Raw genomic sequence first — 20,490 nt, forward strand, 5'->3', positions numbered from 1 at the left:
TCTGGAAGTCAGACTTTGGCAACAGAAGCTGGCTCTCATATCATGAAATTTGAACTCTTGGGCACAGAAGGAGCCAGCGCTGATGTCAGTGAGAAGGCTTTTGAGTCAACCCAAGTAATGAGACTGGGGACTTTTCTCCCCAAAGGTTGGCTAAAGCCGGGTATGCAATGATATGGTTGCCACAGTTGAGCTAGTTCTGACCTTTAGACAGGTTTGAACGGTGAACTTCTTACAGTGGCTTTTCCCATAACTACTGATGTGACTGGTTCCAACTTTCTAACTTGTGCCCAGCAATTCTGGCCCTGGCGCCAGTCATTTGGTGAAAATGTATGAAACTGGTTCTAGAGTAGGCACCAGCATTGCTGCTTCATTGGTGAAAAAGAGGTAAATGTGCAGTTCTGGGCTGCCCTCAATGAACAAAGACCAACAAAAAAGAACTGCGGTGCTTTCTTGAGTCGCGGCTCCAGACATCTGTTATTACTGCGCCAAAAAAGAGGACAAAGAATGGAAACACACAGCAAATGAATTGCAGCAACTGGCCTTAGCTTAGAGTTCAATAGCTATTGTCATCGTACCAGCATACGTAAGTCCAACCTGGTGCTGTACCCATGTGTATTCGATCCAAGGACCAATCAGTGCTCCTGGCATTACTGGTGATTACGGAAAATAAGTGAGAAGTAAACAACTAAAAGGGATGATATGGAGCAAAAAAAAGCCCAGCCATAAGGAGCTGTGTGTGGGTTCGTGTGACAGGTGGATTCTGATTATCTCTCATAATAAAACAAGAGGAGCTCACCTGGGCTGCTGTCCATGTCAATGTGTAAAAATGAAGGTCTTTCTGCCAGTAGGGGTCGCTCTAATACATGGTCGTCGAAGAAACTGTTAAATAATTCACTGCTGAAGTCGTCCATCTGGTCACCTGAGAAAGGCTGGAAAACATATACAGAAACAGACACAGATAAAGGAGTATTTAGCTGACGTTACTTTATAAAACCACTCTGGTACAATCAACCTTATGCAATTCAATGTTCAATGAAAAACACAAGGATAAAGACAAGGGAAGATGGGCTCAAGGTATGGCGCTCAAATGCTTTTCTTTCTCCAACCAACAGTGCAAATCTGAAAACATCCAGCTTTCAGTGATATAAAAAGACAAAAGTGACAAACCTTAGATAAGCTGGGACAAGAAAATAGCTGGAAAATTACTTCATTTTCAGTAAATCGACTCATCAAATAATGGACCTATACTTTCAGTTCTACGACAGACTTATCTCTCAGTGTCAGAAACAAGACAACATAGGCTGTGTTGATGGCACGAAGAGTCAGTCAATGGGAAACAGCATTGACAGATTAATCCTCTAGTCTGGATGAATGAGTCACTGAGCAGAGAGAGACGGTGTTCTGGAAGCAAGGGACAGCACGGTGCTCTGATTTCACTGGTTCACTGGTTTATGCACACATAAATACGCATACACACACACACACACACGATATGAGTCACCCTGGTCTTCAGAAAACATGGGAAAAGCAGAGCCAAAGCCTATGCGCACATACACATGGGTTGGTTGGAAACCCATCAACACACTGCTTGGAGGCTCTTCAGACACTGACAGAAATAACTTGATTTAATTAGCAAGAAACACAAAAGTTGATTTACATGTTTTATTCCTGGAAATTAGCTTAAGCGAGGCTCCCAAGAACTGCCAGAAGTGTCACAACAGATAAAATCAGTCCAGGAGCAACAATAAAGACATGATTGGGATAATAAATACAAGGCTTACCTCAATATTTCAAATACTAACAATGGATCATATGCATGGAGGGAAAGGGCTTGTAAGAACTGTGAGAAACCAACTGAGGGCTACCAACGGAGCTGACATAAACACTAAGTTTTAGAGCACATTTTAAATTTGATAGGTAAACATGACTTTCTAAGCCTTCCTGTTATGATTAGATTCCCGTGTCTGTCTATTATGGGGGAATTTTTCCCCCCTGTGAATTAATACTATCAGATAAAGCTCACATGAGCAATTTACTTTTAACAGATTTAACCTCTTCAAAAGTATATCTGACTTTTATTAATTGGCTTTATTCAAGTGTTGCTAAATGCATCCATCAAAAAACATTTACAAAAAACCCCTGCAGAGCTCGCTTAATAACCATGACTGCATTTGAAAGTGGGGGTGGAAGTGTATTTGAACTTCGGGGTATGTGTCATGATCCTGGGTCCTTTTGACCCAGCGTTTTGTGTTTTCTATTAGTGTCATTTTGGTTCTGTTCTTCCTACTGTTTAGTGTTGTTCTGTTCTGCCGTCTACTCCTGTGTTAAGTCCGCGTTTCCTAGTCTGTGTCTTTGTGTGTATGTGTTTCCCGTTTTATTGTGAAGGTCTGCGTCTGATGTGAGTGTTTTCAGTTTGCCTCCCTTGTCTTGTCAGGTTAATCTCTCCCAGCTGTGTCCCCCACCTGTGTGTATCTCCCTGTGTTCTCTGAGTGTATTTTAGTCGTGTCTTTTGTCTTAGTGATTGCTGGTTCGTCTGTGTTGCTCCCCGTCATGTCCTGGTGTATTCTCCCTGCATCTACGTTTCTCACCTCAAGGTTTTAGGTTAGTTTTTGTGTAGCTTTTCCCAGTTTAGTTTATTCTTAGGGTTTGGTTTTCCTCCTCCTCGTTCTCGTTGGTTTTCCCTTTTGTTAATAAAGCTCGCTCACAACTGAAGCAGTCTGCATTTTGGGTCCATTAATATTCACACACGGCCTGCCTCGGCACCCCGTGACAGTATGTACTGATGAACGGATATCCTCCTTCAGGATTTTCTGGTAAAGCGCAGAATTCATGGTTGCATGAATTACAGCAAGTCGTCTGGAAGCAGCAAAACAGCTGCAGACCATCACACTACCACCACCATGTTTAACTGTTGTTATGGTGTTCCTTTTATGAAATGCTGTGTTAGTTTTATGCATACGTAACGGGACTCAAACCTTTTAAAAAAGTCCAACTTTTGAATCATCAGAATAGTCTCTCAGATCATTAGGATTTTTTCAAGATGAATCATGAACTTTGACCTTAACTGATGCAAGTGAGACCTGCAGTTCGTTAGATCTTGTTCTGTGTTCTTTTGTGACCTGGATGAGTCGTCGATGCACTCTTGAAGTCATTTTGTTAAGCGGTCATCTCCTGGGAAGGTTCACCACTGATCCAGGTTTTCTCCATTTGTGGATAATGGCTGTCACTGTGGTCCTGTGTCATTTCACTTTATCAGACATGTTCTATTTAAATGATTTCATGATTCAAGAGGACTGGCAGCAATCAGGACGGAGTGTGACTGGTGAAATTAAACTCGAGTTTCTAAGAAAAATGTGGTTAATAACTGTTAATTCATGATTTAACAATGAGGGAAATTACTTTTTTCACAGGGGGACAGTTAGGTTTGGATTCTTTTCTCTTTAATAACTGAAATCAACATTTAAAAACGGTTTCATATTTTATATTTACTCAGGTAATCTTTAGCTGATATTAAAATGTGTTTAATGATCTGTAACATATTGTGACATTGGAAATGGGGCAAATACTTTTTGCTGGGGGGTAAATTATGTAAGCGTAGCACATGAAAAACATCTGATCTTGTGAATTGTGTCGATTTCTAAAACAGGAAGTAGGGAAGAAGGTTTGGGATTTGGAGGTTCAGCAGACATGCAGCAGATGTACAGGTGCAAATGAAAATTTTAAAGATCTCTGCTACACTGAGGTGCTCCGGGTGGCCTTGACAGTAAGCCAGGAAATAGTCCTGCACACAACGGCAACTGTAATTATATGTATTTCTGTCCTATATCAACACATGCATCTTTTAAACCCACCTACGCATGTGTGAGTCATGGTCCACTGGAGTCAAAAAAAAAAAAAAAAGATGAAAGGAAGTCCGTGAACCAGATCAATCTTTGTACCTGAACCTCAAGGCAAAAAAGAAGTGTGTACATACGCAAGAACCCAAATGATATATAGCTCACACTATGATATGAAAAGTTTAGTTGGTTCCAAATCACCGTGCAGACAACAGCACAGTTTGTCCAGCACAGTGGCTCCAACTCCATCAAATAAAAACCTTTCTGTTCCATATTCACATTCTCAATGTCACTCTCTTTTAATCTTGTGTTTTGAAATCATCCATACTTTCACTTCCTTTACTACCTAACCACCTCTGGGTTTGCCCTATCCTAAGGCAAACGATTGGGTAAACCCTGGACAGGTTGCCAGAAAGGCAGACATGAACCCAGAACCTTCTAGCTACAGGGAGACAGTGCTAACCACTACACGACTGTGCTGCCTATTATAAACTCAGCAAACCCCTTCTGTTTATAGTCGTGCGAATTCCAATAAAAACGCAGTCGCTGCTTAGTGCAGTTGAAGCCAAGACAGCATAAGCCAAGCCTCAGGTCAAAAACATCTATGAACAAGAAGTAAAGTCAAGGTTTCTGTAGCAGTGAACCTGCGGGGTCTTGGCCACCCGTCGTCCTCCATGTGGCTTTTGTGCAGTTTTCCCGAGGCGCACAGTCTTTCACTGCAGACCTCCTGCGGTAAAGGACTGTGTTTAGCAGGGCCTGGCGGTTGCTCTTTTGACATGGATGGTCCAAAACACCCTCTAGTGTGAGCCTAACTCAGTGGTGAAATACAATGCGGAAGTGCAGTCATCTCATCATTTTCCCTTTTGAATATAACTCACGTATACAGTAATCCAAAATGACAAGATATTAGCTCATATCTTAGTATCAGTCTAGCATACACTCAGTGATCCTCTTTCACACGTGCATACTCGCCCATTCATACACACATACAGGAATAGCATATGCATCGTGACAAGAGAAGCCCTGTTCTCCTGTTGCACTAAATGCCATCAAAATATCCGTTTAAGTAACCTCAACACTGCCCCTTTAATACTGCTCCATTAGGGAATATAGGTCACATTTAAAACCGCCCTATTCAAAAACAAATCGAGAAAAGTTTCCTAATTGCGGTCATAATGGGAGTGATGTAGAGAGAGAGACAGAGAAAAAGCAGAGAAAGGTCCATAATTGAAGCATTATGCATCTAAAATTAGTTCTAGTAGCTGCATTAGCTCAACAGTGTCAGCCAATATGTGGTTTTCTCTTTATTCTGCTATACTGTGTTGGGTTTTACTTCATATTCGTCTATACTTGGCTTCAGTTTTGCATTCAGCTGCAAGAGGGATTCTATTTTTGGGGGTTGGTTTGTTTTCCACTTGCTTTACTCCAACACACCTGGAGCCTTCGATGCAGCTCTCACCCAATACAAGCACAATCCTGTGTGAGGTTAATCTTTTGCTTATCCATCACCTGGCATTGGGTTGATGTATGCACGGCCACGCTGACGTTTTTTTCCCCCCTGCACCCTGAACATTCAAGTATTCTGGCTGATAAGACTTTTTCCTCTTGTGACTGTGCAGACTCCTTTCACTAGAAAAACAATGGGAAATCTGCAGTTTCAAGACTCGACTAAGTTTCATCCTTCCATGTAAACCTTAAAGGTAAAAAAGGGTGAATTTCACGTGCAATGGAATAGGCTGCAAGAGGGGTGTGGCGATGATGGCTTTCATTTTAATGTTAATAAATGTTTTTCCAGTTTGTGTAGAGTGTAGATGTATGCACTACAATACTGAGCCAAATGTAATAACTGAAATAATCAGATGCTGCCAAAAGTCCTTGCATCTCAACACAGCGGCAGCAACAACCTCTTTTACAACCATTCATCTCTCACACCACCATGTAAAGAGCTGCTGACACAAATAATACTCCATGGAGAAAGCCAAGCTGTTGTTGTGGCAGCTACAGAGTTAACTTGTGGGCCACAAGTAAATTTATGCACGCAGATAAAGCAATGTTTTTGTGTCCCACCAATCCGTTTTTAGACTAAAGGTCATATTCAGTTGACAATTTCTCCGAGCTAAATGCACCGATGCTAATCTGCATCACACCTGCACTACCTGACATTCAAATGGCAAACGCACCGGCAACATTTCCCATTCCTAGAACTGCCTTCTTTGCAATTAATTTATTATCACAATGAACTGTTTTATCATCTGTACTGAGAACACCCTGTGTAGCGCAGCCACACTAGAAGCGTACTTTTATTATTGGGGAGCTTAATAAACACAGAGTGGCTTCGGGTTCGATGCTCAAACCTCAAAAAGCAGCATCCAGTGTGAACAGAGGAGCCAAGTCTGAACCTGTTATTACCTGAAACGCTTCCCCTCTCTGCTGGGAAAAGATCCACATTAGGGAAGAAAACAGTGTTAAAAAGCAGTTGACAGGTTTTATAGCTCATTTCAGGGCTGATGTGTCATTAGAGGGGACAAAGCTGAGAGATAAACCACACAAAGAGAGCTGGGAAAGACAGAGGTATGGGGTAATTATAAATGTAGAGTGCAGCTCTGCTATGCCTGTAATTAACAGTGTGGAGTCTTAACACATCTCTCTCTTCTCTCTTTCATTCAGCTACCTTGCTGGTTCAGGTGAAGATGGCAGAAAAAAAATGGACCAAACTGCCTAGCCACTAGTCAGTGGTAGTAGAGTTCACAGACAAGAAGAACCACCTCCTATATCTTTACGAGGACTGAAAGCACAGAGTTAAACTGGATCACTGAGGCCAAAAACTGTATGTCATTATGGAGGGAATATAGCAGTGGAAAGTATTGTAAAACTCTTCAGAACAACATGTAAAAGGCCAAAGGAAAATCCGCTGAAAGAAAAATATCTTTATGAAGTCATGTAGCCTTGTAGACTGTCACTGACAATCATGTGGATTTGATCACAGGCTTCATATAAAAGTTGGATGTAGCCGCTGTGACATCCCCCAGCGGTTTGTGGACTACTGTGTTGAGGCCTCGCATCAAGCATACTGGCTGTCACCATGAAATTTAGATGAAACGGTGGAGCGCTACGTTTCTGCTAACTTTAGTAAACTTGTATAGCAAGGTGCAAGAGACACAGAGACTGATACCCGCTATTAATATTGACAAAGGAGATTTACTTACTTTATAAAAGGAATGTTTTGAAAGCTTAAGCCCTTTTATTTACTAGATAATTGCATTCAAATTCACCAGCACCACAGACACGGTCTGTAGTTCTGTTCATTGATTCAAATTAGTGAAGCTACAGCTCACAACTGCAGCCACTTCTCAATCAAGTGGGCCACTACTCATTAAGTTAAACGCACAAGTCATATAGAGGTGGTGAGCTCACACTGGGGCGGTTCAGGGCTGAGTGTGAAGCAGCAGGTATGAGAATTAGCACCTCTGAGACCATGGTCCTCAGCTGTAAAAAAGTGGAGTCCAACACGTTGAGTCCAGAACAAATTGCTGCCCCAAGTGGAGAGGTTTAAGTATCTCGGGGTCGTCACGAGTGAGGGGAAAGTGGAACGGGAGGTTGACAGTCGCAACCAATCTGTTGTGGTGAAGAGAGGGCTGAGCCTAAAAACAATGGACAAGCCATGTTCCCATTCTCACTTTTCACCGCAAGCTCTTAGCAGTGACCGAAAGAAATCGTGATCGTGGATACAAGCAGTGAAAACGAGCTTCCTCTGAAGGGTGGCTGGAGTGTCTCTTACAGATAGCGCAATGGTTCTCAAACTTTTCACAATGAGTACCACCTCATAAAATATATGGCTCTTGAAGTACCACCCTTATGACCGACCTTAAAGTACAGTAGTATAGGCCTATTTAACACCACATACAGTTTACACGAGACAATTTTATTTCTTATATGAATGTTATTTAATTTAACTGTCATAAACAGGATGTGACAAGTGATAATAACAACAACTGTACTGCATTAAAACATTCACAGCAGGTGGGATATCCAATCTTTAAGGGATGACGTGATGAACCCTGCTTCCGGGTCCAAACTACTCTGCATTTATTAAGGCTGTTGTGTTTTCAACATGTTTTAATGCTTTGTATCTTGTTCTATTTAATCTGAACAAGCCCCTAAAAAAGTCAGTGATCATTGTCGGCCTCTCTCGGCTTTCATCATCACTATTCATTTTAAAGCTCAGTTTTTAAAACCTTACAATGTAACTACAGGCCAGCCCATGCAGCAGTATATTAATGACTAACCTTATATTGCAGTTGTTCTCCTGACTGAAGTTTGGCTGCTCTCAAGGCGCTGCTGCTGCAAAGCTACTCCCTCTCAAATGCAGAGCGGCCTGAAAATCTCTCTCTCGGGCCTGGGTGATGGTACTGCACTCGAGCTCATGGAGAGCACGCCGTCCTTGCTAGGAACGGATGACGGCGGATTCCGCTTCACTCACGCCTTCCTCCGACAGTTGCCGGTGCAAGCTGGCCTCGCCAACTCCCCGCTGCTGGCCGCGAAGGATTACCTCTCGCAGAAGAATCACATTCCAGGAGAATCACATTCTCCTGGCTACTAGGAGCTTCGGCATCCAGGCAATAGTTCCTGACTCACCGACGGCATCTCCCGCGCCCCCACCGATTCTCCTGGGGGCCTCCAACTGGCTGGGATCGCAACACGGCGGCACCAGCATGCCTTTGCAGTTTTAAGGCCGAGGGAAACAACCCCGCCAGCGCTCTGTAGCGGCCATGACCGCTGGTGATAAGGAAAAGCTACTCTTCATAGAGGACTCACGCTCGGGGAGACGTTTTCTGGTTGACTCCGGCTCCCAGAAGAGCCTCGGGAACTCTCGTATCATCTTTGCATACCTCCACAATGGTATATTATTTAATCTTAAAAAAAACTGGAGCCTTCCCACTTACCACCAGAGAGAGCCCGTGTACCACTAGTGGTACGCGTACCACACTTTTATAAAGACTGAGAATATGTAAGGAACTCGGTCATTCGAGAGGGAGTTGCTGCTTCTCCACATTGAAGGGAGCCAGTTGAGGTGGTCTGGGAACTTCACATCGACATTTCCTGGACGAGGTAGTTGGGGCATGTCTTACTGGGAGGAGGTCCTGGGGCAGACCTACAACACGCTGGGGGATTATATCTCTTGGCTTTCCTGGGAACAACTCGGTGTCTCCCAGATAAGCTGGAAGAGGTGGCTGGGCAGAGGGAAAGCTGGGAGTCTCTACCTAGACTGCAGTCCCCATGACCCAGACCCAGATGAGTGGCAGAAAAGAACAGATGGATAGATAGATGAATGTTATATTGAAATTCACTCCCATTCAGTTTTCCTGAAGGGGGAATTCAGCAAGAGAGACAAAAATCTTATTTTTTTACTGTAAACATGTTTATTTTGGCTCTAAATTTGGACATTTTAAAATGGAAGTCTATTCAAAGTCACATCTTGTACCAACCTCAAGTGGCCATCTGTGATGGCTCGACTTTTAAGCCTCGAGGTTAGAATAGAATAGAATAACTTTATTATCCACATCAATGGAAAATTGTCTTCGGTTCCCCAAGCCATAAAAAAATCAATCAGTTCATACATACACACATATAAAACTGACACTTGGATTTGATGAATAACGTTTATAATGTCCTATGCAAGAAAGTATTTCTTGTGTATCATAAGTAAATTAATAGGTAAAACATAATGACTACTTGTAATCAAAGCTTCCAGACTTCATTAATCCATGCTTTAGCTAATCATGAAGTAATACAACTACTATGAAAGGTATCAAACCTGCTGCATTCTGCAGGAAGATTACGCAGACCTCCTCTCCGATTATGCACTTCTGCACCACTGCCTCAGCGACGGTTGTTAGCATTAGCTCAAACTCTCACATACTTGCTGGCAGTAACCTGGACAGTTTTAGGTCCAAAACCTTGCAGGATTTAGGTCCATTATAATGAATCCCACAGTGAAATAAATCTGGTTCTCATACCCGACCATGCGCATGACTTATGCCTTCTAAAAATAAGAAAAAAATCCTGACAAAGTGAAGAAATAAATTCCTTTCTGATGCATTTGTTTAAAGCGTTTCCTATAAATGAGTTATATGAGCCGCACGTGTGTTTCATGTGTCTAGTCTATGTTTAGCTTTCTCTGATTTAAACCTCCTGCAGGCTCTTGATTTTTTTTTCCTTACGTAAAAGCAGGGATTATTTTGCATGCTTAAAAAAAAAGAAAAAAGAATTCCAAAAAATTCCTGGTTGCTCCAGTCTGTAGGAGATATTTCCTAGATTAAAGGAATTTCTTCCATCTTTATCACGAAACAGGTGAAATAATCCTTCACTGCACTGGCAGAGTTTTCAAACAGGTTTTAAAAGTCAGTAAAATACTGAATGACTGGCTGAGACCTTTTTTTTTTCGTGTAAAATGAAACTGCATTTTTGAGAGACCTGGAAACATCATGTCATTATCCTGTAACGCTGGCTGCCGCAGATAAGAAAATGGTAATGTTCTCTACTGTATTTGGCTTCATGTGCTGATGTGTGGCTGCAGTGGGTTGGCTGGATTTGGCCTCACTTGAACTACATTTGTGAGCAAGAGAAAAGGGAGCCGTGGTTATTGTGTGTGTGTGTGTGTGTGTGTGTGTGTGTGTGTGTGTGTCTGTGAGACAGACATGAAATGAGCTATAGTTCTCAATAAAACAGCAGAAGAGTATTTTTCCTTCTCTTCTCACACATACACACACAAATACACACATACACACGCACACACACACACTTTGCTGCATGCCTGCACACATTCCTTCTGGCAGCTGAGCGGCCAATGGGCAGCCAGTACGCAAATAAGTTGGGCGTGTCCTTTTAAAGCTGGAGTACAGGGTCTGAATGGAGAGTAGAATAGAATAAAATAAAAAAAAATAAAAAAAAGAATTGAGTGTGGATGGAGAGGAAGGTGAAAAGACGAGAGCAGGAAGAGGAGATCATATGGTCGGACACACAGTGATCACTTTACAGCCTGAATATCCAACAGTGTTGCTGCTTGAGCTCAATTTGTTTGCATTTCTACTTGAAAAAACAGCATATCATACTAATACTAAATATATATATATATATATATATATATATATATATATATATATATATATGTATCTATATAAAGTGTATATAGTGATTTCTATGTCAGTTTATCGATTACTCATTTTAGTTTTGTAATATTTTAAGTGATAAAGTTAAACAGCATCTCTAATGTGAGCACTTGTTGCTTCTGTTGTCATGTGTGAGAGTAATCTGGATACATTTGGGTTTAGGGACTGGTGGATTAACCAAGATGTATACTAGAAATTTTCCAACTCTGCTTTTGAACAATTTATAAGTAAAAGATTTAAAAAATTAATCAATAATTTTGATTTTATTAATTAATAGTAGACATAGTACAAAAAACCTTCCATGGCTTTACTTCTCTTTAGTCATACTTGAAGTTGTTAACAGGCTGCATTGTTGTTGCCATAGTTACAACTTCTTTACCCCTGCGTTATGTGGCTGTGGGTCATATGACTACAAAATAAAATAAAAGGCACATTAATCCATTCTGAGAAAATAATTAGCTGTGCCTCTAATCTCATTTCCTTTAGGATTAAGGAGAACATTTATGAGTTGCTGGCAGGTGGTAATTTGGTGCTCTCTACGCATGATCAAAGCATCTGTTCAGGTTTAACAGTAGCCAAAGGACACTCCCGTTTTACCGTGCCTCTTGTGTTTTAAAGTGATTCACGCTTAATGCTTATGTGTGTCTTAATTTTGTTTCTTGTTTCTATTTAGTAGTCATCGGACGAAGAGCTGACAAGGGTTTCTTGTACAAACACCTTATGTTTGGAAATTTGAGGAATTTGCTTGCGTCATGATCGCATTATATGAGTTCAAAATGACAAATCAATAAAACTCCACGTCTGTGCTCATATTTGGTCGCACTCTGCTCTTTGTCAGGCCCGGCAAATTCATTTCACGGGCAGTAATTTGCAGTAAATTGTCCCATTAGTAATGGCTGACAATCGATTTTTGTTTTGTCTTGCTGCCCACACCTATTTCTTTTACCCACTGGCTATTAAAAGCTATATACTGTAAAAAGGTAAATAAAAAGCAGAACAGAAAATGTTTAAACCCCTACTGGACTGGACCACAGTGCACAGCCTATTAAAAACCAAAGAGCTGAGGTATCCCAAGCAGTAAGCCTTCCAGCTTTTAACACATTGTTAAAAACTTGTTCATTGTGGTAATAAATGCCACTTAAAAAATATATATATATATAAAAACAGAGCTCTCTGCTCAACTCTGCACAAACCACAATCTCAAACAGTTCTGTACATAAACATAGAAGAATCATAATTTTTATTTTAAAAGAGGCTAAAAAGACAGCAAGTAACATGAAAGACTTGTTAACTGCAACTAAGTTGGTGGAGACTAAAATGGAGCCAAAAAGGAGTAAATATGCAATTTCCTACTATGGCTAGTAGGAAAGCAAAAAAAACAACAAAAAAAACAACAACAAAAAAAGCACATTACTGTGGGTTTAAACAAGAACTCATTTATTACAGAAAAGCAATAGAGTCATATACACCTGAAAAAAAGCTAAATAAATAAAAGGAAAAATGAACCAATGGCATGCAGAACTCTCAGCTCAGATTGCAGACTTGGGAGAGACTGAAACTTCGGTTAATCAGCCATCCTTTCCCATGTCCTCTGTGGTGCAGCCCAGGAGTGGCTTCATAGCAGAGTGGACTACTTTATTTAGAACAGTGTTGTGGGGTTTTAAACCACGAGCAGACTGCTCGGCTGACTCACCGACTAGAATAGAGGTCTGCCTAAAAAACCTGCGGTGTTCAAAAAAAGAAAAGCGGGGATGACACAAAGTGGAAAAAGAGACTGAGTGAATGAAGGGAAACAAAGACAAAAGATGCTGCTCTTAACAGAGTCTGCCCTCTGTGGTTTGCAGCAATTAAGTCCCTAAAGGGAAGGGTGCAGGAACTCTCTGGAGCACAGCGCACCTTCAGTGTACTTGGCGAGGATGAATGTGTCCCGCCATGCTCACGGGCTTTTATCGATCCTCTCATCACTATTAACTCTGACTGTGTTGTGCAGAACCAGAAACACGAGCTCGGCTGCCAGCGTTAAACAGACAATTTCCACATAACAACGATTCACTATTCATGGAGCAATTTGAACCCTTGATTCTTTATCAAATCCTTGCTTCCTGTCGCAGCACTTTTGCTACATCAAGAAATCTACTGTTGGTGCTACTGATGAACAACCATGATTCTGCACAACCACATCCTGTTGTTTGTTATAGTGACAGATGAGGTGTCTCTGCAAGGATGGGGATGTGCTCAGAGCACTGAGGGAAACAGGTGCCGTTGGACTCGCAGGTGGACGGGGGCTTAAGTCGCCATGAGTGACGATGACCAGCCCCAATCCTAACCCCAATGTTTCTGAGAAGCAAAAAATGTTTCTTTTTAAAAAAAATCAGAAAGATTCATTTTCCATCCTCTGATTGCCAAAAAATTAAATAAATAAAATAACAATACAAATAAAAAATACAGTGATAGCACAGAATTAGGGTTAGGGTTATCACTGATGACTCCACAGGGTTAAAAGGGATCTGTGAGAGATTGGAAATCTGTCTTTTTATGCAACCCTGAGATTATAAGATTATTTTGCAACAGAATGAAGCCATCAAGAGATAAATACAACAATAATTAGGTAGATTACAATAAAGGAGGGATTAGACTGTATATATAAATATATATATTAAGACTGTATTTTCTTTTTTTCTTTATAAGATGATTCAGATTTAATGAAATAAAAACACTTGAGAGTGTAGTGAAAGAGTTAGTACACTGACACACACAGTCACACAAACTAAATTAATAGTTAGGTGTGCTGGTGAATGCTGCAACATCTGCCAGCTGAACACACACACACGCAAGTTAACCAGTAACACCCCAGCCTGTGTGTGTTCCCGATCTTTCAAACACATTAGTTTACACAATTAAACACACACACACCCCTACACACGTACACACAAGGGGTTATGAGCACAGGTTACGAGCCCCGGATGTCTGTCAGGATCTAACAGCTACACCGCCCTCCTGAGGTCCGGCTCCGGGCGGAACAGGCAGTGTAGGTGCGTTTGATTTTATCGTAGATGGCAAAAAAAAAAAGAAAGAAAGAACGATAGAAAGAGAAAGAGCACTAAGAGTTTGCGTTAATAAAAATGTAATTAAAAAAAAGCCTCACCACATTAGTGAGAAAATCTCCGTCGCTGAGTTCCTCCAGGTCCAACAGGTTGGTCCCTCCGGACGGATAGAGTTTCTCCGCTGTTAAACTGTCTAAGATAGAGTCCATCATGACTGCCTGCGTCTGTCTGCACCTCACCGGACGGATGGACAGCTGTGCGTCAGACCATTAAAGTCAGACCATTAAAAAGCGGGCAGTTTGTTTTCACACGGCCTCGCACCGCCTGTGTGTGACTCCAGCTGCTGCTGCTGCTCTCTCTCACTGTCAGCGCTGACAAATGTCAAATTTTCACATCCTCCTCCAGTTGCCTGTCGCTGAGACGTCGGCGCTTCTTCCAGCTCTCTCCTCGCGTGCGCCGCCTCAGCCACTCGCCGATGAATATTCAGAGAAGCCCCGCCCACGTGACGTCCAAAAAAGAAAACGCCCACAAAACAAAGTTGTAGTCGCTTATTCGCTCATTAACAAAAAGGAAGAAAAGAAGAAGACCCATTTAGGGCTTTAGATCAGGGGTGTCAAACATAAGGTCTGGGGTCCAGGAGTGGCCCCACACAGACTCCAATCTGGCCCACTGGATGGCTGCAGAAGATGTGAAAGTTTTACTACTACATACTACACCACAGTAATTAAGTACTTATACATATATATACACATAGTTCTGTTCCTCTTCACCATCTACACTGCAGACATCTCCCACAACTCCACCCAGTGCTTCCTGCAGAAGTTCTCTGATGACTCTGCAATAGTCGGCCTCATCACTGATGGGGACGACAGGGAGTACAGAGAACTTACCCATGACTTTGTGGACTGGTGCCAGCAGAACTACCTCCAGATCAACACTAGTAAAACCAAGGAGCTGGTGGTAGACTTCCGCAGGCACAAACATCCTCCACTGCAACCACTAAACATTCAAGCTCTGGACATTGAGGCTGTGGACAGCTACAGGTACCTTGGTGTTTATCTGAACAATAAACTGGACTGGACTCATAATTCAGACGCCCTCTACAGAAAAAGGCAGAGCAGGCTGTACCTGCTGTGGAGACTCAGGTCTTTTGGAGTGAAGGGCCCACTCCTGAAGACCTTCTATGACTCTGTGGTGGCCTCAGCCATCTTTTACAGTGCAGTCTGCTGGGGCGGCAGCATCTCTGCCGGGGATAGGAAGAGACTGAACAGGCTGATCCGCAGGGCCAGCTCTGTTCTAGGATGCCCTCTGGACCCAGTGGAGGTCGTGAGTGACAGGAGAATGGTGGCTAAGCTGTCATCCCTGTTGGACAACATCTCCCACCCCATGCAGGAGACTCTGACAGCACTGAGCAGCTCCTTCAGTGGCAGACTGCGGCACCCACGGTGTGTGTCGGAGAGATTTCGCAGGTCTTTCTTCCCCACTGCTGTCAGACTCCACAACAAAGACAACTGACCAAACACACACATCCACACATGTGCAATAACACTAAGTGCAATACTCTTTTCTGGCATCGTTGTATTTTACTCAGTTGTATATAGCATTTGTATTCTATTTTATTCTATTGTATATAGTATTTTATTTTATTCTGTTCTATTGTGTACAGTTGTGTACATTATCTTATTCTTATCCTATTCCAGTGTTTTTCTAATTTTTGCTATGTAACTTTGCACTGTCCACTTTCTGCTGTAACAAACCAAATTTCCCACGTGTGGGACTAATAAAGGTTATCTTATCTTATATATATATATATATATATATATATATATATATATATATATATATATATATATATACATATATATATATATATATATATATATATATATGTATATATATATATATATATATATATATATAAATAAACCAAAAGTGATAGAAAAATTCCTGCTTTTTGACTAAATATTATCAAAATTTCTGGGGGATTTGGTTGTTTTTTATTTGTTTTGTTTTGTTTTGTTTTACAGTGGATTAACAGTGAAAATAAATAAAAACATGTAATTATGGATTTTTTTTTTGACAAAGTACAGAAACACACTAACTTATTATTTGAATTATTATTATTTTTTGTTCTGATTAAAAGTGATGCCCTGTCAGGAGTGTGTGGACTTCTACACAAGCTGATGGATGTTCTCCCTCACTTCTGCAAGTTTGGTTGCAAATCTACGTCATTCTTCTCCAGTAGAGGAGTTTGGTGACCTTATTGCTGTGCAAACCTCAACCTGAGCAGAGATCTGATCAGCTAAAGTGAAATCCTTTTCATTTTTTTTTTTGCACTAAATAGAATCTGTAATATTACCCAATTTTCATCTGAGTTATTATCCACTTATTTTAAGATCCGTGAAAGTTCTGTGAATACACGCAGCTACAGTATCAATAAACAAACAGTACACACAGTCCATGATCCACCTGCAGATATCTTTGAGCATGAAATACATGCAGAGATCCATGCCTATCCTTGAGAATGGGTATTTTTGTGGAGATGAAACTGGGAAAAAGACAAGTGACTATAAAGGCTGTTTTGACACCTCAAGATACTCCCTGCAGCTATTACACACACACACACACACACACACACACACACACACACACACACACACACACACGCACACACACACACACACAAAGTGGGAATGAAACAGATATTTCTCTTCACTCCACCATGATTGCTCAGGCTCGCCTGTCTCATTTCATCCCTCTCATTCTGTCCCAGATTGTTTCTCCTCTAAGACACAGATTGAAATACAGCATGGCAAGAGAAACCCTGTTCATCGTTTCAGAGGTGCAAACAATGTGTGTGTGCTGCAACTCCGACCTGTCCCATGATCTGGCTAGATTTTAAGTGAACTCGGCATGTCAGAAGGGCTTATCCATGAGTTTCATCACCTATTTTGTAGGATTAGTACCAGTAGTAGTAGTTGTTGTTATGGTTAGATGCCCTATGGACCGCTTGGTCATCCATGATTTAGATTCACCTAGAAATATCTCAAAACACCTTTTAGATTGGCATAACGATAAAGCCAACCAACGTTAGTGAAAGTGTTTTTGTGTGTGATGTCTCTACAGCTATTGTATGAATTGCGATGGTTGTTTTTAGGACAACCTTATAATAATGAATTTCAGTAGTCCATAAATGCATGAACTAGTTTTTACCATCACTCTGTGACAGGATGTTTCTAATTTTAGAGATATTGTCCAAATGCAAGAAAGCAGTGCTACACGTTTGTTTAATATCTGCATTGAAGGACATATCCTGGTTAAAAATGACTCCAAGATTCCCCACAGTATTACTGAGGGCCAAGGTAATGCCATCCAGAGTAAGCATCTGGTTACACACCATGGTTCTTAGACTTTTAGGCCTGAGTACAATAACCTCAGTTTTATCTGAATTTAGAAGCAGAAAATTAGAGGTCAACAAGTCTTTATGTCTTTAAGACATTCTTGCAGTTTAACTAATTGATATGAGTGTTATCTGGCTTCATGCATAGATAAAGCTGGGTATCATCTGTGAAAATGTAAACTATACCTTCTAATGTTACTGCCTAAGGGAAGCATGTATAGCGTAAATAGAATTGGGCCCGGCACAGAACCCTGTGGAATCCCATAATTAACATTAGTTTGTCATAAGTCTGTTAGAAAGATATGATTCATACTGTGGAGCAATACCTTTAATTCCTACAGCATGCTCTAATGTCTTTAATAAAATGTTATGGTCAATAGTACTGAGTGCTGTGCTGAGGTCAAGCAGGACAAGCACAGAGATGAGTCCACAGCCAGAGGCCATAAGAAGAATATTTGTAACCTTCACTAAAGCTGTTTCTGTGATGTGCTCTGAATTCTGGCTGAAACTCTTCAAACAAACCATCCCTCTTCTGACTCTCTTAAGATTTTTTGAGATTAAAGGAAATTTGGAGTTTGACCTATAATTAGCTAAGACAGCTGGGTCAAGTGATGTTTTTGTAAGTAATGGATCACTGGAATGGAATACTGACGCGTTTAAAGGCCTGTGGTATGCAGCCCATTAATTAGATAGATTGATCATATTTAAGACTGCAGCATTCGAAAATCCCATACCAATCTGAAACAAAATATGCCATTGAAACTGCAAACAAACAGAGCAGTATAATACAATACAATGTTTTTTGAGGGTACACCCCCCAGACCTCAAGTCAGATTTGGCACCTATCCACGCAGTGACTACTGCCTTATACGCATCAGCCTTTATAATTGATAGGAAGAGAAAGCTGAATATAACACGTCAGCAATTTAGTACATTTCCAGTGTCGTTTGGATTGTTTTTGAACCTAAACGAAGATTTGTCATTCATGAAAATGATAATTCACCAGAACTTCATGGGGCCCTGAGGATTATTAGCACAGATTTAGGACAGTGTTTAAATATGCTGTATTGTTCATATTGAGGTCATTGCAAAGGGTGTGGTGGAGGTTAAGAGACACATGCTCTTCAGAATGGACCACACTGATTATCATCAGGTATTTCTGTGTTTGTTTTATGTTCCATTTCAAACAATAGTTTGTTATGTAATGATCTCTTACTCTCCAGGCTTCTTTCACCTGACTCTGGTTTTCCTTTTTTTCCTGCTTTTTTCCTTATCTATAATTTCTTCCCTCTCTGCTCCCCTTCCTTATCCCTTCTCATTCTTCTTTTCTCCTTCCACATATCAGTTTACGGATGGTGTCCCACCCCAAGGTACAAGGTGTCTCTGTTTTTCTCTCTCTCTCACACACACTGGTGTTATATAACTGTGGTGACCTTTCGTTTACTCGAGCAGGGCCCTTTTAAACCTACAAATACCTAATTCACAATTGAAGCTATATTGTGGGAGGTTTTGACCACAGGTGGAGTTTTAATGCTCTTTGCAGAAGTTGCTCATGGAGCAATGCGCCAAAAAAGAAGACAATAAGTTGATTAAAATTGGAAAATGTAGATATTTTTGCAAGAGTATATATAAGCTCAGGTCCTCTTCCAGAGGCCTGGGAGCTTTACAGTCCTGTAGAGTAACTTTGGTGTTCCTAGGACTGCGCTCTTCTAGACAGGGATCTCGGATGTTGTTCCTGGGATCTGCTGGAACTGCTCACCCAGCTTCAGGGTCACTGAAGACTCACTGCCACTGGGACCACTGTTACCTTCACCCTCCACATCTTCTTGAGCTTTTGTCTCAGCTGTTGCTGTCATTTGCTCTAGCTACATCTATCACTACCACCGTCTTCCTCTGCTTGTCCACCACTGCTATGTCCGGTTGACTGGCCATCACTGGTTTGTCTGTATGTATCTGGAAGTCCCACAGGATCTTGGCTCGGTCATTCTTGGACCATGCTAGAGGGCATGTCCGATTTTGATACTGTTCCGGCCACCTGGTTATGGCGTTCCATGTATGCCCTGCCTACTAGCTACTTGCGCCCTGCTGTTATGCACTGGATTGTTTCAGAGGCATCTTCACACAGCCTGCACCTGAGGTCTTGCCTGGTGTGGTAGACCCCAGCCTCTATGGATCTTGTGCTCAGAGCTTATTTCTATGCTGCCATGATTAGTGCCTCTGTGCTGTCTTTCAGTCCAGTTTTGTCCAGCCACTTGTAGGATTTCTGGATGTTAGCCACTTCCTCTATCTGCCAGTGGTACATTCTCTGTGCAGGGGTCTGTTCTTCCCTGATGGTTCTTCTCCTTGCTCCTCTTCTTTCTTGGGTTTCTGCTGCCTGAAGTATTCTCTAAATTGTGGCCATCTTCCTGATGTACCCATGGATGTTGTGGCTCTGACACTCACCAGTCCTCTGCCTCCATCCTTTTGCTCACCGTAAAGTCTAAGGCTGCTGGATTTGAGGGTTTAATTAATCATATTAAACCATCATGGTGCTAAATCATCTAAAATCCAAATATTACAGGTGATTCATTTATATTTTTGTCTACTTAGATGGAGGATAACAAACTGAACATACTAGCATACTGTACTGTGCAAAAGTCTTTCAGCCTCCATGTCTTCATATTTTGTAAAGGAAATGGGAAATAAATGCCATAACTTAATGAAAAGTGGAAACATACATAAGGAAATGCAGTCTACAAGGCAAAAACAGAGTTTGTACAATTCTAGCAAATTTGAAAGTATGACCATTTTTATTCTTCAGCAAAGCCTGAACTCTCTGAGTCAGCTTTGGTACAAAAATACCATTTTATGTATGTCATATTGTCATGTCTTGTCTTTGGTGTTTTTCATAGATTTAACTAAAGAAATGGGAACAAATGATACATGTTTGTGACGGGCTGCTAGTAACAAAGTGCCTAAAGATACAATTTAAAAGGGTTCTTTGCTAAGTTGTCTGATATTTGTAGGCACAACATTGGTTCATCCCTTGAGTTAGGTAACTC

The 20,490-nt window shown here is 41.3% G+C and overlaps 1 protein-coding gene across 1 annotated transcript in view; it reads right to left on the reverse strand.

Annotated features, from left to right (window-relative positions):
• Nucleotides 1-14,518, reverse strand: part of creb3l1 (cAMP responsive element binding protein 3-like 1) — a 39,506-nt gene extending 24,988 nt beyond the window's left edge. The window contains exons 1-2 of the mRNA XM_005460642.4: nt 14,151-14,518; nt 797-929 (exon numbers count right to left, since the gene is read on the reverse strand). Coding sequence (XP_005460699.1) covers nt 797-929; nt 14,151-14,261 — 244 coding nt within the window. The 5' untranslated portion in view covers nt 14,262-14,518. The remainder of the gene's footprint in view (nt 1-796; nt 930-14,150) is intronic.
• Nucleotides 14,519-20,490: the final 5,972 nt, after the last annotated feature.

The sequence above is a fragment of the Oreochromis niloticus genome, linkage group LG23, assembly GCF_001858045.2.
Source record: "Oreochromis niloticus isolate F11D_XX linkage group LG23, O_niloticus_UMD_NMBU, whole genome shotgun sequence".
Classification (NCBI taxonomy): domain Eukaryota; kingdom Metazoa; phylum Chordata; class Actinopteri; order Cichliformes; family Cichlidae; genus Oreochromis; species Oreochromis niloticus.